Consider the following 26,970-nt stretch of genomic DNA (forward strand, 5'->3'; position numbering starts at 1 on the left):
AAACTAAATCGTAAATATTCTATTTAGTTATGCTTTAAAATTAGAAACCTTTGAGGTTTAAAACTAATTTTAACCAGTTCAATTTTAGTTCAGCGTCGGTCTGAAATAGAATCTTAATTATGCCTAGGAGATCAGAATCCATACTCTTGAATTCGAATCAGTTTTGGACCAAGTTTCGGTCCGATTCCGATGAAACCCAATTCCAGCCGCACAGATTACTAATCCGTCAGTCAACAAACAAAACGCACCGTGTAGTTGTTGTAAAGGCTAAAACTATTTTGTGGAGCTGGCTTTCTCCACTTCCGAAAACCCCCACTAAACCCACAGAGACGAACAGAGAGAGATGTTTCAGAGCAGATTGGTTTCGTCCATTTTGAAGAGGAACAAAGGAGCCATTAATACTGTAATATCCAATCTCAGAGGAAAAACGTCCCCGTTTAATGATTTGAGGGAACAGCCACCAACATCCTTCTTCAATGTCTTTAGATCTTCACCCGTGGTAAGTTTCTCATTGTCCTCATCTTTTGAATTATATCAGATTGTACTTCAATTTTTCCTAGAGCTTTTTTTTTTTTTCCGGATTTCGAAGAACAAATGAGATTAGCTATGAAAGTTTGTGTCACCAGCGGTAGAGGTTGTACGGATAAATCAATTTTCGTGTAGCTTTGTTTCTAATCAATTTCTGGTTTTATTTGTCATTTTGTATATTGTTTCAGTTTTTGGTTCTTGTTTATGGAATGGGATTTTTCAATTTTATAAACTTTAATTGTAAAACTTGAGATAGATGAAGTTGTAACCTGTTTTGCAACTGTGATCATTGCCACTTCTCTTTAATTAAAAAATTGGGAATTTTGATGATTTGGGCTCCTCTTGGGTTTCAGGTTTGCATATATATATATATATTGGACTTTATTCTGCATTCTTTTTAATAATCTGTTTCAGTTGTTACATGTATTTAATAAAGCGGTATATTATAATTTTAATGTTGTTATGATCTTTGTCAATATTATTGAGGGGTTTGAAGTAATGGTTGTGTTGGTAGCAATTTTTTGGTGGCTTTTGGATTTAATTATCAAGTATATAAATGGGATCTTGGTGCTTTATTATTTACCATTCTCTCCAAGTATGAGATGACAAAAAAGTCGGAAAAGGAGAAAAGAAAAACAAAACTCTTACCACTAATTATAAGTTTGCAAATTCTGCTTTTTATCTAATGAACGAAACCCGATTAGCCAGACTAGATGTGTGCTTACTATTACATAAAAGAGATTCTGAAAATAATATAAATAAAAAGTGAAAGCCAACATGATGCAGTTCAATTTCATTATGAGATGTCGAACTCTTAAGTACACTTAAATCTCGTTACTACTCTACATTTATCAAACATGATTCATAATTTGTATAGGGTCATCGCATCCCATCTATGAGGAATATGTCCACTGCTGCATCTGTTGGCATGGAAGGTAAAGAGGGGCTAAAGCTACTTGTAACGGGAGGACCCCGTGCTCAGAAAATGGTTGGTATATGGCTTTTTGGTTCTGCTGCTTGGGTTTTTAGTATGGTCGTGCTTGGTGGTGTCACAAGGCTAACTCGATCTGGTCTTTCAATGACTGATTGGAAATTTACTGGTGGCCTCCCTCCTCTTTCAGACGAGGAATGGTTGAATGAGTTTGAAAAATATAAGCAGTCACCTGAGTATAAGCGGTAAGTGTAAAAAATGCTTACTGATATTATTGCTAAAATGCTCACTTCAAGCGCTTGAAAACCACGGAAGCACTTACTTATAACCTCATGATATGTGATTATAAAATGTAGTCTTGTTCGATTCTTGATAATTTAGATAGGTTAGATGCCTCAGTATGATACAATTTTCCCCTCTATATTAGGAACAATTTCTACTGATTGTTCAAGTGTAGGAAGCTTTAGTTTGTCTACAAAGTTACTATTGCTCTTTGAAAGACTAAATAACTATTTGCATTTTCTTTTTCCCCTTTGCTGATAGTTAAAAGATTATCTTACCTTATGTTGTGTCCCAATTATATTTCTTATATTTATTTGGTCGACAAAAATGTTGAAGTTCCTTTGAATCATCTTTAGTTTGTGTATGACCTTATTGCAGTGTAAACAGAGGGATGAGTATTGAAGATTTCAAATTCATATATTGGATGGAATATGCACATCGTATGTGGGGAAGGGGACTGGGTATCATGTTCGCTCTACCATTTTCATATTTTCTGCGCAAGGGATATATAACCTTAAAACTTGGATTAAGTCTCTCTGCTCTTTTTGGCCTTGGTGCTGGGCAGGGTCTAATAGGTTGGTGGATGGTGAAAAGTGGTTTAGAGGTAAAATATCTAAATGTCTCTCTCTCTCCCTCCCTCCCTCCCTCTGTTTGCTCTTTCTCTTTTTCCATGGGATAACATAACTTCTGTACATTTCTATTTTCACGACTTCATAGAAGAGTATGAAACTCATAAATATAGTTTATTTCTTTAGGAGCCAGCATCTGAATATGTTCAGCCAAGAGTAAGCCCTTACCGTCTTGCAGCTCATCTTACTTCAGCATTTGTTATTTACAGTGGCCTGTTCTGGACTGCACTTTCTGTTGTAATGCCTGAGCCACCTGCTGAATCACTAACTTGGGCTCGTGGGGCAACAAAAGTGAAGAGACTTGCTCTTCCTGTAAGCCTCATTGTAGGCATTACTGCTGTCTCAGGGGCATTTGTTGCTGGAAATGATGCTGTATGTAACCATTTTGTTTCTCATGTTGCTTATCTTCTTTCACCAGAATCTGATGTATATCCTCCAGTATGTGGTTAGGAAAAATATTATTATGGTTCTCTTGTGCAATGCAGGGACATGCATATAACACTTTCCCCAAGATGGGTGAAACCTGGATTCCTGATGATATATTTGAACTGAAGCCACTAATTCGAAACTTCTTTGAGAATACATCAACAGTGCAGGTAAATCTTTAATGCTTAACTAGTACTCACATGGGTTTCCCGATGATTGCATAAAATTGATTTTTTCTTTTCTCAGTTAGACTGCTAAGTAAAAATAGAAAAGTTATTATAGAACATGAGTAAGAGGACAAACAGGAAAGCTATTGTATAACATGACAAAAATATTTGTTTCTGAATGTCAAGAATAATAAATAACAAAAACAAAATTATTTTCTTGTAAAGTTTTACAGATGTCTCTTCATTCCAAAAGGTAGTTCTTTCCACAAGGAATCTGGACTCAAGGCATTCTGTTTCTTGTGATGTTCTAATCAATAGTGCAACTACTTGTGAAGGAATCAGTTAAACACGAGTCTACATAACTTTGCATTTTGGTTAAACTATCAATAAAACCTTTTATATAACCACTTGAAGATAGAAGGAAGATGATGAATTTTTATTGCTTACAAATCAAATTTTAAGATTTTTTTTTTTACTTTATTGCAAATACGTAGAACATTCTTGTAACAACTAGTCTTTTAACTAATTTGGAATTTGTCTGATGGTTGTAGCTTAACCACCGTATCCTTGCAACTACAACCTTAATGTCAATTGGTGCATTATGGTGGTTCACGAGAAAGTTGGACATACATCCAGCAGTGCGATCTTTGATTGGAAGCACGTTCGGCATGGCTGCTCTTCAGGTGATTCTTGGCCGTAAATTCTCTTTTAATTGTACATGATGCTTCCTCAGGTCGTAAAAAAGCACAAACTATTCATGCTTGTTTGATTGTAACTGATTTTCCCTGTTGCAAAATGAAACTGTATTTTCACAGGTTACTTTAGGAGTATCGACACTTCTATCGTATGTACCTGTATCACTTGGCACTGCCCATCAGGCTGGAGCCTTAACACTTATGACGCTTATGATTCTGCTCATCCACACTGTGCGCAAGCCATCTATATCGCTTCTCAAATCGCTTCCTCAAGTTGTGAAGACAGTCTAGGAGAATTAGGTTGTATCAAATACAGAAGTCAGTTAGTAAATTGTCGTCGTTGTTATAATTGAATGAGCAATTTTCAACTTAAGGTTCACCATTCCAAGCAAAGGGAGAACATTGAAAAACCAATTTATGGTGTTATTGATTTAATTTTCGTTCGATGAATTTGGAACTCAATATTCTAGTTTTCATGCAGTTTCAGAGGAAGGAGAGAATACATGTTCTCTTATTCCAGGTCTTTGATTTGGAGGAATGTACACAGTGAGCACTTTCCTATGCAAATACAGATTACAGAATTTTGTTGTGTTTGGTGCTGAGGTTAGGACGTGGAAAACCTGGATTGTAATAGCTTTTCATTCAATAAATTGTTAGACCAGAGAAGTTAAATTTCAAAATGAATTAAATGGACAAATTAAGAAAGGCAAAATTCATAATCTTACTCTTAACTTTTGCCAATAAATATTGTGATATTCTGAACTTTAAAAGACTTATGGTATCTTAAACTTTACTCTTTGTAATAATTTCATACCTTCTCACACTAGCAATAACAATTTTTAAAATTTTTAATTTGTATATGGAAAATATTGATTGGAAACAATAATTTTTATATTGTTCAACTATTTAATTAGGGTTTAATTGATCTAATTTTGCAAGTTCAGATGTTTAATGTGCCAATTAAGGTATCTAATAGATGCAATTTGGTAAGTTGAAGTATTCAATTGATTAAATTAAGAATTAAGGGTGCTACAAGATTTTTCGTGAAAAGTATAGGGATAAATTTATATATTGAGCCGATTAAGAAAAGAAGTGCATTTCTCATTGGTTAAAAACTAAAAGTTGCTATTTATATACTCTCTGTCTCAAAATATAAGTTATTTAATGAATAATAAATTATATATTTTCAATATTACTCTAATTTATGTTAAATACAATAATTATCTTTACAAGTTAGTCTTGGTTTTAAAGTAAAGAATAATTTGATCAAATTACCTTTGATTTTGCTATAATTTAGAAGAATTAATTGCTTTCTTAATCCATTTGAAATAGAGAAAGTAGGAAAGAAAGTTGGAAACTAGAGTTGCCTAGTGTGTATATATATATATATATATATAAGAGTAGGGGACATGCTCTAATCCCTCCTTCCATTGGTGGGAGTTCATATATTTTGAATTGCTATTCAAAGAGGATGGCTAATTTATTAAAGATATTTGTAATATTTATAATATATATTTATAAGATTCATCTCTTGTTTGAAAAATAAATGAATTCTATAAAATTTTATTGATATAATTTCTTTAATTTCATATGTTTATTACTAATTTTGCTATCTATATATCAAGAACTTGAAATGATAATATTGACCATAGTATTCTACGAATGACAACATTAAGTAAAAAAAAATTGAAACCCATGTCTCTTGAGCAACATCGGTGCGTCAATGTTATCTATTAATTCGGTAAAACTTCTAGTAATGCATGGTCAGAATAAGATCAGGCAATTTGCTTAAAGTTAAACAAGGCAAAGGAAGTAAAGACATCACAAAGGGAAGCAGTAGATGTTTATTTCTCTTTGAAAAAAAAATAATAAATTTATGAGAAAATATAATTATATGAAAAGAATAACAGGTTAAGAAAACCTACTCTGATAGGTTTCCTTTACACGTGTATATTGCTCATCATTTCTGTACAAATACAGAAATATATTAATCTGTACTGTAGTAAAAACCCCATTTATAAATCTAAATTTTTGTGTTTAGTATGAAAGAAAAAGAATTCAATTCTATAAATTTGAACATAACTAAATAAAATTCTACAAAAGAAGATAGAATTTTCAAATAAATTCCACAAACTTAAACAATCTAAAGCTTTCTTAAAAAACTATCGATCTTTCTAACCTTCTAAAATTATTATACCAAAGATATTTTAAAAAATAAATGCATATTAATTTTCAATTTTGAATTTACTCCATACATGAAAAATTTATTTATATATGGTTTGTAAAAATGAATTTGTTGAAATTGATAATTTGCTAAAGTAAGACTTTTTTTTATCACAGTAGTATCAATTTGAATTGAATTAATAAATTTAAAAACTTGACTAAAATAATTCACATAAATATTAGTTAGGATTTTTTTTTTTTTAATTTGGTTTAAAAAGAGTGGTTTCAACAATCCAATTATAGCATTAATTCCATAACTTTACGCATAATGCAAAACAATGATTCTATAAAATAACAATTTTATAATCTCAAAGTTTTTATTGAAATTTTTAAATTTGTAATAATTTAATATCGGTAATAAAAATTTATGAACTGCAAATTTTATAAAAGGCAAAAGTAATCATTCCATTTTATGAAAGAGCTACTTCAAATGAAGTATTAGTGTTAAAAGGTGTTACAAAGCTGAGTTCATGCTAGAAATAATATCTCACTTGTATTATAGTAATGAAAGAACCTGCCTGGATGCATAGAGATAATTGGCTACACTCAATCTTAGAATTCTACAAATTAAAACTTCTCAACAATCAACATCAATAATTTTATTGTAGTGAATTATAGTAAAGAAAACATCAAGCAACCAGTGCTATTCAGTTCTGGAAGATTTCAACATTTAAACAGAGGGCCAATGGAACATAAAACTGCACATTACAAACAAAACACAAAACCTCTTATCGAACTGAAGTGGAGTACTTCTCTGTTTTAGAGAATCAAATTCAAAATTTTCTTTACAGACAGAGAGACTTTGACAAGAAAATGAAAGAAAAGGAGTGCCGGTGGCAAAACAACTCCAGCCTCCAAAGCTCTTTAAGTAATTTAAAAAGTTGAAGATGAAGAAACAATTGTAAGGCATACTCCAAGAAACCTAATTACACAGCTCAAGAACTACTGCTATCGCCATAGTGACAAAAGCATAAACACAGGCCTATATGAGAAAGGGAGAATATATATATATATATATATATAGAGAGAGAGAGAGAGAGAGAGAGAGAGAGAGAGAGAGAGAGCAAGGTTATCATGATGGCGCACCTAGATATGAGGCTAATCGCAATATGTCACTGAATATTCCACCAGCTGTTACTTGAGCCCCAGCACCAGGCCCACGGACTATTAAAGGTTGTTCCTTGTACCTTGTCGTGGTGAAAGCTATAATGTTATCAGAACCTGAGAGTTGAGCAAATGGATGGTCTTTTCTATATGTTCGCAACTCAACACGTCCTTCTTGCCTCACCACATCCACCACCCCAACATATCTCAAGACCTTCAGATTATATTAATAATAGAAACAGATTCAGAGTAGATAAATAGAGAGAAAAGGAGAGGCTTCTCTTTTTCCATAGTAAAAGTTGACTTCTGTGCACAACTTAAAATACTAGTAGCTTTGTAAACCATTTTCAAGCAGTTTCACGCCATTACAAGAAACACAAGCTATCATCATAAAAATGATAGAAAAAGGAACAGGATAACTTTCGTTGTATGGATCCAAGTAGGTGTTTGATAGAGTGAAATATTCTTAATAATAACTTCACTGGAAATAGGACGCCTACGGCACAATGCTTGGAAAAAAAAAAAAATATATTCATGCATTAGGTGTAACTTGTACATTTCCAGGAAATTTGTCAAAATCATATATAAACTAAAAGTACTATTAAATTTACATTAGTTATTCCAAAAGACAATTATAATATGGATCCTAACTAATTCTCACAACTCTTTTACAATCTTGTGCAAAATTTCTAGGAGGGAAGGATGAAAAGAAAGTGAGACTATGGAGGCATGAAGGCAGAGGAGGAGAGAGAAATTTATTGATTCATATAACTTCTCTAGCTTTTAGATTTCTTTTTCTAATTTCTTCATAAATTACACAATTGATTAATTTTCTATGTTTTATTCAAGTTTAACCACCATGAGACACGCATTGCTCTTTGTGGTTTTAAATAGTGGTATTTTCACAATGTTTTAGCCATTTCGTAATGGAACTTTGAGCATTAGTTTCTATTTCACTAGGGGTGATATACCAATCGCCTGGAAACAGTAAGACAAAACATGAGAAATGACTATTTCTCATGCTATGCTTAAGTATTAACTTACTATCTTGCATATTTTATTATTCTATTTTTAGTTTATCTTTTATTGGATTCTTGCTCATTGCTGATTCAAGTTATTTTGCAAATGGCTTTAAAAATCCACAGCAGCTGCAGCTGCAGCTGATTCAGGACTTTTCAATCTGTTTCATATTGATTCCATGATGCTACTTCTGTTTTCTGTTTCCATTACCGTTTCTTAGTCCGTTATTTAAAAAACCTAGCCATTGTTACAAACATCTTATAGTTATTTCTTTATACATGTAGTAATAGGGTAATTTGGTTATTTTGATAATTATTATCACAGAAAGGCAATGTACCAATTCTGATGTATGGTAATACAACCACATCTGATTGCCTCATTCAAATAAGGGAATCATATTCTTGGTTATCCAAAGAATGAAATCCATTCCCCTATACCATCCAACATCTACAATTATGGTTCCATTTTCCCTTGATTGTCCATGAATTCCTTCAAGTGCAATGCAAACAATGTTTTCATGGATATCTCGATGTGCATTTATGATCACCAAGTTACTGATACTTCTACCTAAACGATTTAATTCAAATTCTGACCATCATATTCATCATTCTATGTAAAGCGCTAATCATGTTGCCAATCAGAATCTGATACTTCAAAAATATTTAGAGACCAGCAAATCATGTACTTACATTCCCAGAATGCTCTGCCTTCTGTCTTTCCTTTGCCATGTCTTTGTCAAATTGTGGTAACTGCTTCATATATTCTTCAGCAGATACACAGGCCTAAAGCAAAAATCAGAATCATCATATCAAAGAAAAACTAGCATCTTAAACCCAGTGTATGAGCGAGAAATAAAACTCACTCTCAATGGTTCAGGAACAAGACTTCAAACAGGGATATCAGAAAGTTCTAACTTCAAACCAGATTCTCTTGCAAGAATTATCACCTGCATATGCAATTGTATTTAGTGAGAGAGAATCGAATAACTACAGTTCAGAAGCAACAAGGTTAAGTAAATTCCAAGTCTAGTAAAATAAGTGTGGCAGGGATAATGATGTAACACACACCGGGTCATTTAATGTAATTTGAATAATGATGCAACACACACCAGGTAAGTTAAGGTAATTTGACAGTCGACAATTTTATAATCTTATACATTCCCAACAATATAATGACGCACAAGGGAAGGCAGTTCCATGGGTGCAATTGGCACAAACTTGTCTAACAACTAACCAATTTTGACAAAAGCTTCAAGGTATAAATTACCTTTCTGGCAACATCCGTTCCAGATAGATCATCCCTTGGATCTGGTTCGGTATAACCTGCTTGCTTTGCTTCTGCCACCACCTCACTAAATGACTTTGGGCCTATGAAGTTGTTGAAAATATAACTCAATGTTCCGCTGTAACAACACATCATTGAGAGAATGCTAGCATAAAAAAGATGCACATAGCGAAATTAACTTATGATACTTGAGAAATTGAAAACATGTTGATAAAGTATATATATGGTTCTTGCACCAGTTTTGCTGGCCACTAACTAAGAAAACAATGCTTACCTGAAAATTCCTTCAATTTGCAAGATTTTATCGCCAGTTTCTAAGAGACCTCGCAAAGTGCTAATAATTGGAAGACCAGCTCCAACAGTTGCTTCATAAAAGTAATGAGTATATGATTGACGTTGAAGAGCTCTCAGCTTTAGATACTGGAATTATACAGAAAAATATCACTGAGCATAAGGCACAAGGCAGTGATGACAATATGACAAGGAAAAACAGACCAGTGATTTCAAATTTGCAATCAGCTGCTGACTTCAAGGTCCTTTTTCCCTTCAGTTACTCTATGAGTAAATAAAAGGCAAACTAATCAACTGATTCATACAGTTATTCATGTACATCTAGAAAATTAAGAATTAAAGAAGGTAGAAAGCCCATAGCATCCAGTATGTAAACCTCCACAAAGTAGCATGAAGACAAATCATCTGACAGAGATCCTGAGAGTTAACCCCTCCTACTTTGAAAAATGTTGCCATCTGAATCCATGGCATTTTCCTACTGCACCTTTAGAGAGAGTGTTTTTTCCTTGGTTGATTGAAGTATTGAACTATTGCTACTTAATAAGCTCACTTGTAATGGAGTTGGGCAAATCATTAATTTTTCTTAACTGAGGCTTTAAATAATAAATAAAAGGCCAAAGTAGCATTTTCACGAGGAGACCTCTAGTTGCAGCCAATTGACTAACATCATAAAATTTCTTGTGGACTCATCGTCAAATTACAATCAGCTTTTGCCAGGACAGAGTGTTGTTATACCTTCTTATATTCAAATTTGTGATACAGAAATAGAGTCCCGAACTGAAACATAGAGTTAAAGGTAATGATATATTCAATAGTTAATTATATTCAACTCACAAGAATGCCACCAAATCTATTAGCAATCGTTCTTTAAGATTGTTTAATTTCTAAAGACAAGGGCTTATCTCCAGCTTGCAGACATTGAGACAAGGTAAGCCTATCAGTTATCTTGTTCCTCACAAGATAAGGAGTAGGGCAATCAATCTTTGGAAGGATATGCATGTATATTTTTTCCTGACTACCCAGCAGTCATATTCTTTACTAATTTACTTTAGTATTGGGCAAGCAGTATCAGTTGGCACATCAATTCATTTCCATTTAGTTTAGTCCTTGGTACTTGAATTTCACATTAAATGATTTTTTCGTCAACTTCGGGGTCGAGTGCTACAAAATCTAAGCTTTAACAATGTCTAGCATGTATTTGGTTGAAACTTAGTTGTTTGACAGGGTTTTTCAAATTTAGTGATAACAGATGTGAAATAGAAAAAGATTCCTGAAGAGGAAAATGTATCAAATTGTAGCAAAAATGGATGGGTTAATGCAAGCAATTATAGAGGTATTGAAATGAAGTATCACTTGTGAAGAGCAACGACAACAACCAAAATGGGGAGGACGAAATATGTTCAACAGGTCTAAAAGGGAGTCCAGGCGCAAAAAATCTATGCCCTTTGGCAAGATATCTCTAGGTGACTGATCATAGTTTTATGAAAATGAAAAGTCTCTTTGTGAAGGAAACCGATTAAAACAGCAAGTATTCAACGAGATTACCAGTGTAATTCTGTTACCTGATCAAGTGGCCCAGAATTTGCCTTTTTGTTAGGGGTAATCACATGAATTCCCTTCCGTAACCAATCATAATAACAAGTTGCAATCTTAGAGTCTGCAGTGCAATCTACCAAAACGGTATTGGGAATAAAATGGTTTCTCCGAATATGGTGCGTGAATTTCTCCAGGTCAGCCACTTCACTATTCTCCATTGCAAGTTCTCTCCATCTTGACAAGTCAATTCCACTACAACCAGAGACAAAGGTTAAGATTCTTATACACATGCAAGTGACTTTAGTATATTTGCAGTCAACAGAATTAAAACAATGTTTTTCTTGTCACAACAAATAAATGAATCACCTCCACTCATGATAACCATATCTGAGTAAACAAATGCATGGCTTTCAAGTCATCAAAATTTCTGTGAGAACTTCTTCTTTCCCAAAAACTGAAAGCCAGAGAAATGTAAAACAATTTGCAAGGCATTTAATGTCATTCAGTAATGGGCTTAGATCCAAAAAGAGTCACCCATACGTTTCACCATTAAGAAGAAGGTCCTAAGCACCTATTTAATTATATGAGAATAATAGGATTTTCCCTTATATACTTGGAATAAGAGAAACCCAAAATTACAAGAACAACCCCCATAATTAGAACCACGCTAAGCTAACAACACTATCAAAACTTTGGGTTGCAATCACCCATAATAATTAGATTACTACCCATACTAAAGCAGGATAAAGGTTTAGGAGTATTATGTACAGTATGAGATGGGTTTTATCTTTTTGTGGGTATCCAATGATAACAGTACATAAGCACAAAAAATCCCCCATAGACAACTTATTCTAATTTTAAACATCTAATCCATTTTTTATAGTAGCTCTTCCCCATTTGAATTTCTACAGTCCAAAGAATATTCGCACTGCCATCATGAGGAAGCTCCCACTATCAGGTCTTCAATTTAGCATGCCCTTGCGAACTCTCTCTTCACGAGTTAATATCATCTATTTGGAATTATTGTTTAGGTGATTTCCAATGAAGCAAACAAGGGTTCCTTGAATTTCTAGGGGATCTCCTGCATAGAAGACCTCCTGATATTCTGGACATCAATTTATTGCTTCTTACAATTTTATTTCATTTTATCAAAATTTGATAAAGTTGCAATATAAGCAAATGTATTTATGAGACTTGTGAACCCTTGAAATCCATTGATTAAAGTAGGAAGGTGCTACAATTTACTCGCAACAGAAATCTAAGAAGTAACATTAAATAGAAAAAATACTATACACAGTGTACTATCATGCAGGCAGCAACTTATGGAAGCATGAAGCTTACACTTCACTCAAAAGCATTCTTCTTGAGCCAATGATTCCCATGACACGCAGATCAATGTTAAATTCTTCCTTCAGGACTGCTGCCTGCAATAGAAATTGCAAAATTTGTTTAGATTGAAATATAGCTTTTAAATTTATAACTTAAAGCGAGACCCATTTTGTCAAATTTGAAGATAAGCGATTATCTGATAACATTTCAGATGGTAATCCAATTACAAGAAGCAAAGCATGGCTACCTATGTCAAATAGCTACAAGTATAGATGGCCAAGAACATTTCTGCTCACTAATTGTTATTTATTTATAAAAACCTTTAATCTCTACTATCTGGTGCATTTATAAAAGTTACTTTATCATCCTCTGCAAATGAGGGTTTAAGACTTTGAAACGAGAAGATAAAAAACCATTTATATCACAAAGGTGAAGTCATACCTTTATAGATGATACCATGAAATTTCTTAGACCACAATTAGAAGACAGATTCATAGTGATTTATGAAGATGCCGAATTTGCAAATAATTACCAACCACAAAAATAATACAAGCTGATTAAGAGGCTATTTGGCATTGATATTGAAAATGATTTGCTAGAAAAGCACCCTTTATATAGTAGCAAAAAGCAATTAATCTACATTAAAAGAATACTAAAAAATCAATCACATCTAATCAACACAGTCAAGATGGTGTTTTCTCAATAGCTAATGCCAAACAAATCCTAGAAATGCTATTCTCGATCCCATTTTTGGAGAAATTGATCCTACATTTGCTTTCAGTGCAATAACCACCAAACTACCACTCATAGTAATCCTTGATATATTTTTAAATTAAAAGCTCTATCAAAAAATTCATCCAAGAGAATCACGAAGTACAAAGAAAGTCCTTTTGTGGCACTAGATCTTCTATTTCTAAAAGTCAGGCACGTCCAATACCATATGAGAACCCAAATATTAAATCCCATATTTTTGTTTTTGAAAACCTTTGAATGTTGTACCTATTAACCACAAATGACAAAATTTCTACTCAAAAAGCAAGTTCCAACAACTTCCTTACCCGCCTGAAATGCAAGAGCAAATGCTTGATGTTTCGGCATGACTTATGTAGAGTTAGATTGAAGACTATCAATATCAGTTCCCCAGTAGACTCTCCTAAAAAAGGTAAAAGGAAGAAAAAAAGGCAATCCTGGAGACTGTAACCATTTATACCATCCAAATTATCATCCATAGAAAGATGTGTCAATCTAGTATCTTCTCATTGATTATTTCGATATTGACCCTACAATATAAGACTTTTGTCTCAAACTGACTCCTAAATATGCTCCATTCAACCTTATTCCTCCTACGTCTGTCGAAATCTTGTACAAAACATCAAAAAACTGAAAAATATATTAACCTTCCAAAGATCATAAAATATCCTTGGGGTACATTACTCCAAATCAATCATCTTGATTTTGTAAGAAATTCAACTATAAACAAAATTCTCCAAAATATCCTTATCCATTGACAACACAGACAGATCATGTTAGAAGTCATTTAAAGAAGAATAACAACCACAACCATCACGCCAAAATCAAAAGGAGAAAACTATCTAGGTTTCTAACATGTTAAGGACTAGTTGTAAATAGAGTTCTGTTAGGAGTTAGATTCCTAATAGGTTTATAGTATCCTGTATATGTATATATATGTGACCCTATTGATGAAAAATATATAACAATAATTTTCCACATTCTTCTACATGGTATCAGAGCCCCCTGGGCTCGTTATTTTTTTATTTTTTTTCTTTCTCTGCTCTTTTTTGTGTTCAAACTATAGGCAGAGGGTATTTTTTGGTGACTACCAGTCTAGGTCACCCACGCAGGCTGGTCTTTCTGTCTCACCGCCACCCAAGGAAGAAGGACAGGCCGCCGATCGGCTCTCCCTCCAAATCCGGTCACCAGAATCCGCATGAGTGGGCTTCACGCGCCACTCCAAGTTTTTGCCCTTCTTCACGCGCCGGCGCGTGAGGGCGTGTCCGGCAATCTCCGGTCACCGGCTCTCAGTTTCCAGCGTCGATTCTGCCAGTACAGTGCAACCTAGTGTGTTGCGTCGGCTCTCTCTGACTTTTGTGGTGTTTTTTGTGCTGCACCTTTGCTGTCGCCTTGCCGGGTACATTCTGAATTTGTGAATTTATATTGTGCTGCTGCCTCTTTGCTATTCTGCTATCAAGTTACCAAGAATCGTAGTTTTCCTTTGCTGTGCTACATTTGTTTTTGAGCGTTTCATCACAAATCATGACGACTACTCCACTGAGGACTTCCGAATCGAAACCTGTTATCATTGATGTGGTGCCATTACTGAATAAAATAACGGAACACAAACTTACTAGCTCTAATTTTCTGGCATGGAGTAAAACAGTTCGTATATATGTTTGTAGTTTGGATAAGGATGACCACTTCACCAATGATCCACCTGAAGGAGCTGCTAGGCAAATCTGGCTTAGAGAGGATGCTCGATTATTTTTACAGCTTCGGAATTCGATTGACAGTGAGGTAATTGGTTTAATTAATCATTGTGAGTTTGTTAAGGAATTGATGGATTATCTTGAATTTTTGTACTCAGGAAAAGGTAATCTATCCTGTATGTATGAGCTCTGCAAAGGATTTTATCGGGTCAACCAGCAAGATAAGCCCCTCACAGCTTATTTCATGGAATTTAAGAAGATTTACGAGGAACTTAATGTTTTATTGCCATTCAGCCCTGATATTAAGGTTCAACAGACTCACGAGAACAAATGGCTGTAATGAGTTTTCTTGCAGGTCTTGCTCCGACTTTTGAAACTTCCTAATCACAGGTTCTTTCAGGTAGTGGCGTTCCCTCTCTTCAAGAGACTTTTGCTAGATTACTACATACTGAAGGTTCTCATACCCCTTCCCCTTATGATAATAGTGCCCTTGTAAGTCATAATCAAATAGTTAGACAGCTAGGAAACAGAGGAAGAGGAGGACATAACCATAATAATGGACCAATTAATCAGGAGGCAAGCATTCTTATCTGCCGTTATTGCCATGAACCTGGACACACTAAACGGTATTGTAAGAAACTGCTAAATAAGCCCCCAAAGGCAAATATGGCCACTCAAGATTCTGCAGTTACTTCTTCTGAGAACACTGTAACAATTTCTACCGCGGAGTATGCTGAGCTCTCTAGATACCGTTCTTCTAAGTCTACTGATTCCTCAATTGCTGCTGCTGCCAATTCAGGTACTCCTACTACATGTCTTATGTCTACCTCATCAGAGTAGGTCATTGATTCTGGTTGCACAGATCATATGACAGGTAACCCTAGTCTCTTATCCTTAGTTAAAGAACCTGAACAATTTAATCGTCATGTTACTCTAGCTGATGGGTCCACATCTTCTGTCAAGTGTATTGGCACCGCCAATCCCATCCCATCTCTTCCGTTGTCTTCTGTTTTTTGTTTGCCTCGTTGTTCGTTCAATCTATTATCTGTTAGCAAAATTAATCGTCTACTGAATTGTTGTGTTAAATTTTATCCTACCTATTGTGTGTTTCAAAATCTTTTGACGAAGCGGATTATTGGTAGAGGACGTGAGTCTGGTGGCCTTTATCTTCTGGATGAACAAGTTTCGTCATCTCTGGCTTGTGTTGGTGCTCTCTCTCCTGTTGAGGTTCATTGTTGTTTGGGTCATCCTTCATTGACTACTTTAAAGAAGTTGTGTCTGCAGTTTCAGTCTTTATCGATTTTAGAATGTGAATCTTGTCAATTTGCCAAACATCATCGTTTACCTTTAGTTCCTCGAGTCAATAAACGAGCTTCATCCCCTTTTGAGTTAGTTCATTCTGATGTTTGGGGTCCATGTCCTGTTATTTCTAAAACAGGCTTTCGATATTTCGTAACTTTTGTGGATGATTATTCTCGTGTTACTTGGTTATTTTTAATGAAAAATCGTTCTGAGATATTCTCTATTTTTTGTTCCTTTTGTGCTGAGATTAAAAATCAATTTAATACCTCTGTTCGCACATTGCAAATTGACAATGCTAAAGAATATCTATCTAGTTCCTTCCAATCTTATATGTCACAGAATGGTATTCTTCATCAAACATCTTGTGTTTATACTCCTTCTCAAAATGGGGTTGCAGAAAGAAAAAATCGACATCTTCTTGAGGTTACTAGGGCACTCCTATTTCAAATGAAGGTCCCTAAACATTTTTGGGCGGATGCTGTCTCTACTGCATGTTTTTTTATCAATCGCATGCCTTCTTCTGTGCTTGTCTTGTTTCCTTCTAAACTTTTATTCCCTATTGAACCTCGTATTTTTGGTTGTACTTGTTTTGTTCGTGATGTTCGTCCACAAGTTTCGAAATTAGATCCAAAATCCCTTCATTGTATTTTCCTTGGGTATTCTCGGCATCAAAAGGGATATCGTTGTTTCTCTCCCAATCTTGACCGTTATCTTATTTCTGTCGATATCACATTTTTTGAGAATACTCCGTTTTTTCCTTCTCCTATATGAGAGTGAGGGGGAGGATGATGAGTTTTTAGTCTACGCTATCCAACAATTTCCTAGCTCTCTTGCTCCTGCTCTTGTTCCTATTCCTGAACTTGCACCTGCTCATGCTACAGAGTCTACTCCTATTCCCCCTCTTGCACCAGCATCTATCCGCCCTTGTTTTGAACAGGTTTATTCCAGGAGACCATGAACTCTTGACTCAGTTCCCCTATCTACCGCTTCAACAGAAGATCCAGTTCCCTCCACTCAACCTGAGCCTGTGCCATCCACTACTCCGTCAGACCTTGACCTTCCCATTGCTCTTCGAAAAGGTAAACGCACGTGTACCTATCCCATTTCTTCTTTTGCTAGTTATGATCATCTTTCTCCTTCATCTCCTTGTTTTGTAAGTAACCTAGACTCTGTCTCTATCCCTAAAACTGTTGTCCAAGCTTTGTCCCATCCTGGTTGGTGTGCAGCAATGAAAGAGGAAATGGCTGCCTTAGATACTAATGGTACTTGGGATCTTGTGCCTCTCCCGGTAGAAAAGAAAACTATTGGTTGTAAATGGGTTTTCACAGTTAAAATGAATCCTGATGGATCTGTTGCCCGTCTCAAGGCTCGATTAGTTGCTAAGGGCTATTCTCAGATTTATGGCCTTGATTACTCTGATACTTTTTCTCCTGTGGCCAAATTGTCTTCTGTTCGTTTGTTTATTTCTTTAGCAGCTACTTTTGACTGGCCTTTACATCAGCTGGATGTTAAGAATGCCTTTCTTCGTGGGGATCTTCAAGAGGAAGTTTACATGGAGCAACCACCAGGCTTTGTTGCTCAGGGGGAGTTAGGTAAAGTGTGTAAACTTCGAAAATCTCTTTATGGCCTAAAACAGAGTCCTCGAGCTTGGTTTGGTAGATTTTGTAATGTCAATTTGGCATGCAGAAGAGTATTTCTGATCATTTTGTATTTTTCAGAAGTACTAACACTGGTTTGATTCTACTTGTGGTTTATGTTGATGACATTGTTATTACAAGGAGTGATTCTGCATTGTTATTATAGGGAGTGATTCTGCAGGCATTACATCACTCAAGTCATTCCTCCAGACTCAGTTCCAGAAAAAAGACTTAGGATTGTTGAAGTATTTTTTGGGTATAGAAGTATCTAGGTGTAAGAGAGGCATCTTCTTATCTCAAAGGAAGTATGTCCTTGACTTACTAAAGGAAACTGGAAAGTTGGGTGCCAAGCCATGTAGTACTCCAGTGACTCCTAATTTGCAACTTTCAATTGGTGGTAAGCTATTTGATGATCCTGAGATGTATAGAAGATTGGTGGGCAAACTGAATTATCTTAAGGTAACACGTCCAGATATTGCTTACTCTGTGAGCGTCTTAAGCCAGTTTATGTCTTCTCCTACTGTTATTCATTAGGAAGCTTTAGGACAAATTTTGTGCTACTTGAAAGGTAATCCAGGTCGTGGCCTCCTTTACAGTAATCATGGGCATTTGGACATTGAGTGTTTTTCGGATGCGGATTGGGCAGGTTCGAAGGTTGATAGAAGATCAACTTCAGGATATTGTGTCTTTGTAAGTGGAAACTTGATATCGTGGAGGAGCAAGAAACAAAATGTAGTCTCACGATCGAGTGCTGAATCAGAATATCGAGCTATGGCGCAATCTACTTGTGAGACAATTTGGATTCGTCAATTCTTAGAGGAAATTGGCTTCAAGTCGTCCTTGCCTGCAAAGTTATGGTGTGATAATCAAGTTGCTCTTCATATTGCATCAAATCCAGTATTCCATGAACGAACAAAACATATCGAGATTGATTGTCATTTCATTCGTGAAAAGATACAACAGGGTGTTATCTAAATGGACCTCGGGTTAACTATCTTTGTAACAAATTGGGCATGATTAACATCTATGCTCCAACTTGAGGAGTGTTAAGGAGTAGATGTAAATAGAGTTCTGTTAGGAGTTAGATTCCTAATAGGTTTATAGTATCCTGTATATGTATATATATGTGACCGTATTGATGAAAAATAGATAACAATAATTTTCCACATTCTTCTACATAACACATTTCCTCATCCCTATCTCATAAGCTCCCCCCGCCCCCCCACCCCCCGGCCGTCCTAATGCATAAAGTGATCCAGACCATATATAGCCCTAGTGACCAGCTTCTTAAATGATTGCTCTGTAGCATACATACACACAAAACAAGTTCTCTAAAAAGCACTTTGTTAAAGGAACTACATTCAATTTGTAACTTGCCCAAACAATAGGAGGGAACAATCCAAACTCGCAAGAAGTAATACTTCCTCTTGTTTCTTCAAATGAACCTTATTTGAATATCTCAAGGCTCCAACCTCCTAGCAAACATGTTTCTTTTCTTTTACCATGCATTTTCAGCTTTCTCCTCATTAATCCTACTTAGCACACTGCATTTAGGGCACTTTTCAAAAGATTCATCAGAACGCTAAAAAAATGCCAGTTGGTTACTTGGCTTCAATTGGGGAAGAAAAACTATATGGTTTACATAATAAATTAATAATGACATAAAATGACATCATATTGTACTAAAATTCCACATTACAACTTTCTTGAAACAGACTACTATGGACATATGCATAGAGCTTAGTTGGCAGCAGATGAATAAAAGATACAAGAACTAACAATGCACCTGGTCCCTTAGTTGTTCAAGCAATGTGGCACCGATCAAACCAGGTCCAATGATCCCCATTGCTATTGTGGTTTTTGAGAGAAAAAATCTTGAGTGGACAGCTTTTAAAGCTCTTATACAATCTTCCCGCTTGACTACCACAGTAATATTATACTCAGAGCAACCTTGGGCTATGGCACGGACATTTATATTAGCCTGCATTGCCATAATATTCCAAACTCCAATCACAGGTATAGCTAGGAGCAAAACTAAATAAATAAAATGCAGAGTAGAAGGATAAATGAAAATTGAACCATTAACAAAAAATTACCTTAGCTAGGGCATTGAATAAAGTAGCACTAACTCCAGGAGTACTAGCCATTTTCTGGCCAACTGCTGCTAAAATGCTACAATTTGGAATAATGGCAACCTGAGAAGAACAAAGTAATGATAGGAAGACAGCTATAGATGGATCATTTGGAATAATTTTTTTGACAAATTAATGGAAACAAATAACATTCCAGTCCATTCAGCTAAAAATGGATCATATGTTGTGCTCATACAAGTAAAGATAGGAAGACCCAATTTTAACATGCAGATTCTGAAACAAAGAATAAGCCAAGAAATTAGACTATAAGGACGAACAAGCAACTAAACACATAACCAGTTCATGTCTGAAACTGTGATAGTTAAAAGTAAAGTAAAGGCCACAAAGTTCCAAGAGGAGAAATGCTGAAGCTAAAATTTTAAGGGGTGCTAAAAACCTCTTTTTCCTTCTGTGGTTCTACTCAGAGTGTGTGTGTGTGTGTATTTGGCGGGTGGGGATGCACATACATTTAAAGCCATAATAAGTCTAAAAAGAAGACAATAAAATAATAAGGATCTTGTATAACTTGTCAATAAACAAATCCAGCACTACAACTAAATCTGAAGTAGCACCTGTGAAAGGCGTCCAACATCAAGAGCTTCACGAAATCTAGACTGCAAGGTCTCCGCAACAGCTTTTACTTCCTTCTCAGGCACCGCAAAGCATACAGAATGCTCGCTACTAGCCTTCATTAAACTAAATCAAACTAAATATCTGTGTTAACTAAGAAAACTGTCAAAACTGAAACTGAAGGATAGAAGTACCTGGGATATCATAATGACATTAGCTCCCACATCTTTCACAGCACCAAAAATGGCACTAGCTGTACCAGGAATACCAGCCATTCCAGTTCTGCAAAAACAAAAACATAACAAAATAAATGGAGAAAAAATATTCACAGCGCAACATAGAACGACTGCAAATGCACGAAGGAATAGTACCATGAAATAGCTCACCCCTCAACATTCACAAGGGCCACATTATCTATTGTAGCAAAGCCTTTGACAGAGTCCAGTTTCTGGCCATCTTCATTCTCATTCATAGAAGGCTGGCAAATCATCGTTCCAGGTGAAGAAAGGTTGAAAATATTCCTTATCATGATTGGAATATCATATCGCATAACAGGAATAATAGTGCGGGGATGTAAAACATTTGCTCCAAAATATGACTGCACGATCACATGATTTAATCTTAGAAACAATGCACTTAGAAATCAGGAACAACTTCGATAGGCGTGAGATGTGATCAAGTTTACCATTTCCCAGGCCTCTTGATAAGATAATTTCCTCAGTATCACAGCCTCACTAACTGCAAGAAAAATTAAAAAGGGAAGAGAAAGAAAGATAAGAAAGGAAGAAAATGACAGAGGGAGAGAAGACGAGAAGTTTAGAATCCATCAAGCCTCAAAAATCATGTAATTCTGAAAGTGTTGAGTCTATTGTCTAAAACTGAAGTTGTTCACAAAACAAAACAAGCGGAAGTAGATCCTCTGCCCAGAAAGGATATACACCATGCACTCACATAAGACCTAGCACAAACCTTTTCTGGGATCTGCACTGTAGACCCCATCAACATCAGTCCAAATGGTGACTTGTTGAGCCCTCAACAGAGCACCCATTATAGCTGCAGAGAAGTCACTTCCATCTCGCTTCAATGTTGTGGGAATATTCTGAGGTGTACTAGCAATGAAACCAGTTGCAATTATTGTCTTGCATGGATTCCGAGAGAACCATTCTTCAAGTCTTTTTTCTGATTCCACAAAATCAGGATCAACTTGATTAGAGCTGGTAGGATTTACAATAAGCACCTCTCTTGTATCCATCCATTTACAATCTAACCCACTCTGCACAGGAAATATAGTACTCGTATAACTTGCACAAGCTACAATTCACACGCCATCCACACCATAATAAGCAGGGAAAGAAAACCTACCTTCCTGATAACAGATGATAACATCTGAGCAGACCATAACTCTCCATGTCCTACAACAAAATCAGAAAATGATTCTGTTGCATGACCAGCTGTAATAGGTAAAAAAGTTAGTTATCAGCGATAGGAATCCAGAATCCAAACTTTGCAAGTAAAACAGACTACTAACTCATGTTAACATGAACAAAGTCCTCATGCAGACATGCACAGATAAGGTACACATATAACAACACAAACATACCCATCGTGTTTTCATTCCTTTGTGATTGAATTCTTCAATAAGATCAAGAAGCAGATTTTTCATAAAAAAACTTTAAGTCTTACTTTTTCATAATCCTTGAGAGTAAGAAAAAAGGATACAAGGTTAGAAGGACTACTGCTAGGATCCTAGTTGCAAGACAAGGAATGGGACTTGTCTTGAATCTCACATTGGAAGTAAGGGATTGCAATGAGGTTTATATGAACTTGGGCTCTCTAACCTCAACGGCTAGCTTTCAAGGTATGGTTCTCCCAAGTTTATAATAATTGGTACCAGAGCCAACTACTGCTTCTCTCAATTATAATCAAGCGGCATAGGTGGTGACACCAGAATTGCGGGTGTTAGCCTGGGGCTAGGTGGTGACATCAGTATGTTTGGGGCTAGGGAAAAAAACCTAGCATACAGCCACCCTAACACAAAGCCAACCTGTTTGTACACACCAGTACTACGAAGCATGTGGGATGTTAGGATACTAATTGCAAGACAAGGTAAGGGCTTGTCTTGATCCCACATTGTAAGTATGGGACATCAATACGGAGGTCTATATGAACTTGCAGTCTCCAATCTCAATGACTAGCTTTTAAAGTATGGTTCTCCCAAGGTCATAATAACTGGTATCAAAGCCAACCATTGCTTCTCCCAATTGCAATTGAGCGGCAAGGGCAATCACAACGAAATTGCAGTGTTTGACTGGGGCTAGGTGGTGACACATTATTGCTATGTTTGACTGAGACTAGGAAAAAAAAAACTAGCAAACAACCACCCTAACACAAAACGAATCTGTCGTGGGCACCGCAAGCATGATGAAAAGTTAGGATCCTAGTTGCAAGATAAGGTATGGGACTTGACTTGGATCCCACATTGGAAGTCTGAGATTTCAATGTGTGGTTTTTATGAACTAGGGCTCTCCAACCTCAATGGCTAGCTTTTAAATTATGGTTCTCGCGAGGTCATAACAGCTACCAATAAGAAATCAAGAGAAATGAAAAACAAGGTGTGATTCACTTTGTGTCAATGAACTACAGATGATACAATCTTGGAAAAAAAACAATCCAAAACAACCTGATTGTGTTGAAACAGCGCTCAGTCATAAGCACAACCATTTGCATAAATAAGTCAACATATTCCACTATACATTCATTTAGTCAACCAGCATTCAGCATGACAGACACACACACACACACACACACACACACACACAACAAAGAGAGAGAGAGAGGTCTGATACCTATGAATATCGCACGAAGCATGGCTTTGAGGTTATTAACGTCATGCTGTAACTGAGACAAGAAACTAGCAAGATCTGACCCATCAAGGAGATCAAGTGCCGTCAATTTATGCTTTTCAAAAACAGCATCAGCAGCAGCAATATAAGAATCATCTCGTGACTGTGCTTTGTAGATAAGGTCATACAACATATCTGTCACCTTAGACAGTGCAGACACAACTACCAACTTCCCCTCTGAACCATCATTAACAATTATCTCTGCTACATTTTTTATTCTCTCAGAGCTTCCGACACAAGTACCACCAAATTTATGGACCGACCACATGCCGCCTTTTGAAAGGTAAGCCTTTTCCTTGGATTCATCCAATAAAACAGCTAAAAGCAATCAAGAAAATTCATAAATAGACAAACTTACTCTAGCTACTAATTAGATGAGTTCAGATAAAAATGTAAATTGCAGAAGAGTGCAGATAATGTACCTTTAACTGAAGAAGAGACATAAATGCAAGCTGATTCCCTTCTTCCCCATTGGGAAACAAAACCTATCCTGAAACAAAGGCCATATAAACTCTTCACTTCAGCACTTCATTGACAAAATGAAAAAGAATTGAACTCCTGACCTAAGAGGCCAGTTCAAAGCGATAGATTAACGATCATTATCTAACTCATGCCACTTTCTTTAGAAACTTTATCCATTTTATTTAGAGATCATTTTTCTATTTTAGGAATAAGGCTGGATTCTTGTTATCTTTAGAGATCACTTTTCTGATGAATGGAATTCAGTAATCCTATCAACCAAGCTGCTTCATTTCAACACAACAATCAATTGTTCAAACTAATGTATGCAGGCATTAGTGGGCACTGAGCATTAATGTCATGGATACTCACTACGTATATTTTCATATCAAATAGGCTCCTATGAAACTCTATAAGCACACCAAAACCCAAACAAATAATGAATTACGCATTAAACACTGAATTTGCCCACGTAATCCCATAAACCGCTTCTTCCCCACACCACACGAAACGTCATCGCTTAGGTACTTGTGTTGAAGCATAATAAACTCGCTTTCTCAAAGGGCATAATGAAATTCTTTTTAAAAAAATATATATATATTGCACATTCCGAAATGGAACCAGAAAGAAACTATATGCCTGGAGTAATGGCGCGTTAGAGTCGAGAGGTTGGGGCGGTTGGTGCGGCTCCGGTAGCTGGAGACGCGTGGGCGTGGAGTGAGCTCTATAGTACGAAGGAGCTGAGAATATGTCTCCATTAGTCAATTTTTGGTTTGCATATGAATATGATAATTTAGCTTTGATTTCTTGAAGAATTTTGCTTGGCTCTTTTTGAGTTTTGATTATCTGAAATTTATTGGTTGCCTTTCAAGATATGATGAAGAAAGACGGGAAGAGGAAAAGGAAGAGGAATAGGCAGTTGGCGATTTGATATCCGTTCAGGAGGAGCTGGCCGTTTTCTAGACACAGAGAAGAGGAGGAGATGGCGGCGATTTGATAGACGTGGATCGCGGAGTGCTTAGCAGAAGAAGGGAAGGTGACTAGGCGAGTGGTGTACAGTTGAAAGAGGAGAGCGGTTTTGTCATTTTGGTAAGTGGAAAGAAATGGTGTCGTTTGATGAGTGGGGTTATTTTGACTGGAAAGGCCTGGCCACGAGGGGATAGTCACTGATCGAGTAACAACTTCCATTTATTACTTAAAAATACCTGATCATAGTTTTTGTAATAATAAAATGTCTTTTGATGTAATTACGACTTTCCGTTGGCCGGCATGTCAGATAATTAACACCTTTTTTTTTTTAAATGGACAATTGTCTAATTTTTCTCTCTCTTCAAATTCACTCACACAGAGGTGGCCCTATTACGGTTCCCAGAACCGGACCGATAGTTTTAACTGGATTCAAATCGGAACCGAAATCTATGGGAACCAAAATCGGTCCGAATTAGAATTGGAATCGGAGATTTCCGGTTCGGTTTCGATTCCAGTATTATTGAAACCGCGAACCGGTGGTTCCACAAACCGGTCAGAACCAGAAGGAACCGCCTATTCTCCGTCCGGTTCGAATCGACGGTTCTAGCCGTTAGAAACTGTCAATTTTTTTTTTAATTTTATTATGAAATTTCTTAATTATCTCTCCCAACAACCATCAATGGTTACATAACATAACGGCTAGTTTTAAGGGTATTTTTGAAAAAATAATTTTTTGGATTTATTATAAATTAAGTTCAAGCCTCTTTTTTTTTTAATTATGTTCAAACTTTTTTAAGCAAAAAATAAATTCAGTTGAAGACTTTTTTTAAAAAAATAATTAAGTTCAAGTCTTTAAAAAAAATAATTTTAATTGAAGCATTTTTTTATTTTTTAGGTGTATTTTTTTTTTAGAAATAACTTTCACAAATTTTTAAAATTTTGAAAACCGCTCTTCAAATTTTAAAATTTAAAATTATGTGATTCGCCGGAAAATCGATTGGAAAACCGATCGGAACCATCGGTTTTGAAACCGTTAAGGAACCAAAATCGGAACCGTTAGTTCCAAACCAGAACCAAAACCGAAAATTTTCGGTTCGGTTCCGGTTCCAAAAAATTTAGAACCAGAACCGTCGATTCCGGAACCGTGGCCACCCTCTCTCTCATATTCTGCAACTCCTCTTTTGTTTCTCTCTCTTCATCTCTATTTTTCTTATTTTCTTTTCAATTTCCACTAAACAAACTCCATTGCATTTTCTTTTCTATATTAGATCTCTTATTTCTGCATTTTTTTTTTTTTTGGCAATCTAAGGACATGATCATCTACTCTATCTTTCCTTTTTCATTTTTTTTTTCTCTCTCTCCATTTTTTTCTCTCTTTTCTTTTTTTTTTTTTTACCCTATTTCTTTTCTTTCTTTCCTTTTCAGTTGCATAGGACGTGTGAGACCTATTAAATGTTCATCAAATGTCAAAAAAAAAAAAAAATGTTCATCTGCATAAGACTACAGGTAGCATGCCACGTCGATTTTGACGAATAAAAAAAAAGTGATTGGTCAAACCTTAAAAATATTAATTTACTTCTGTGGCCTTGAAATGAAAAAGTAGGATTCTAAATGAGAAAAACTAAAATTAATTAGAATAGGAAATGTAGAAATGTAGAATCAGATTAAACTAAATAAGAATCTAATTCCACGAATGTTAAAATTAATTTGCTAAATTTTGGATAACTTACCATTTTCATCATTTTCTCACCAACCAAACACATTTAGAACCAAAATTACTATCCCCAAAATTTAATCCAGTAAACACATCATTAGCTAAACAAGATTAAGCAAACACAAAAATCTAATTGCACATATGTCAAAATTAATTTGCTAAATTTTGGATAACTTAGGTAGTGTTTGGTATTGTTGTGGTTTCTAGTTTTGGTTTAATTTTGGTCAAAAAAACGAAACATGTTTGTTTTAAAACTGTTTATATTTATTTTTCAACTTTTTTCAAAATCATTTAAAAAACAGAAAACGTGGTTACGAAACCACAAAGCCATGGTTTACGCGATTTTTTTTTCCATTGATAAGCTTCTCTCTTCTCTCTTCTCTCTTCTCTCTCCT

The 26,970-nt window shown here is 35.6% G+C and overlaps 2 protein-coding genes across 4 annotated transcripts; one reads left to right on the forward strand and one right to left on the reverse strand.

The window, feature by feature from the left end:
- The first annotated feature begins 251 nt into the window (after window positions 1-251).
- Window positions 252-4,239, forward strand: COX15 (cytochrome c oxidase 15). Its single transcript, XM_012232241.4, has 7 exons — window positions 252-499; window positions 1,406-1,704; window positions 2,120-2,345; window positions 2,497-2,742; window positions 2,856-2,966; window positions 3,515-3,646; window positions 3,779-4,239. Exons 1-7 carry the CDS (start codon window positions 344-346, stop codon window positions 3,947-3,949), a joined length of 1,341 nt encoding a protein of 446 aa, XP_012087631.1. The 5' UTR covers window positions 252-343; the 3' UTR covers window positions 3,950-4,239.
- A 2,216-nt stretch (window positions 4,240-6,455) lies between these two features.
- On the reverse strand, window positions 6,456-25,033 carry LOC105646399 (bifunctional aspartokinase/homoserine dehydrogenase, chloroplastic). 3 transcript variants are annotated; one of them, XM_089719039.1, is made up of 18 exons: window positions 24,532-25,032; window positions 23,856-23,923; window positions 23,377-23,751; window positions 21,893-21,981; window positions 21,500-21,803; window positions 21,216-21,268; window positions 20,917-21,128; window positions 20,725-20,812; window positions 20,533-20,646; window positions 19,925-20,023; window positions 19,615-19,809; window positions 12,458-12,540; window positions 11,143-11,368; window positions 9,564-9,709; window positions 9,272-9,434; window positions 8,868-8,951; window positions 8,695-8,787; window positions 6,456-7,199 (listed from the first exon to the last, which is right to left on the reverse strand). In XM_089719039.1, the coding sequence occupies exons 1-16, from the start codon at window positions 24,648-24,650 to the stop codon at window positions 8,892-8,894; spliced, it is 2,394 nt and encodes a 797-aa protein (XP_089575165.1). In that variant the 5' UTR covers window positions 24,651-25,032; the 3' UTR covers window positions 6,456-7,199; window positions 8,695-8,787; window positions 8,868-8,891. The 3 variants fall into 3 exon arrangements, with proteins under 3 accessions (XP_089575165.1, XP_089575166.1, XP_089575167.1); XM_089719040.1 differs by lacking the exons at window positions 6,456-7,199; window positions 8,695-8,787 and having other exon boundaries at window positions 8,873-8,951; window positions 9,272-9,372; XM_089719041.1 differs by lacking the exons at window positions 6,456-7,199; window positions 8,695-8,787; window positions 8,868-8,951 and adding an exon at window positions 9,785-9,844 and having other exon boundaries at window positions 9,271-9,407; window positions 24,532-25,033.
- Window positions 25,034-26,970: the final 1,937 nt, after the last annotated feature.

This window comes from Jatropha curcas, chromosome 3, assembly GCF_041381405.1.
Source record: "Jatropha curcas cultivar XTBG-Jc1 chromosome 3, XTBG_Jcur_1.0, whole genome shotgun sequence".
In the NCBI taxonomy this organism is placed as follows: Eukaryota; Viridiplantae; Streptophyta; class Magnoliopsida; order Malpighiales; family Euphorbiaceae; genus Jatropha; species Jatropha curcas.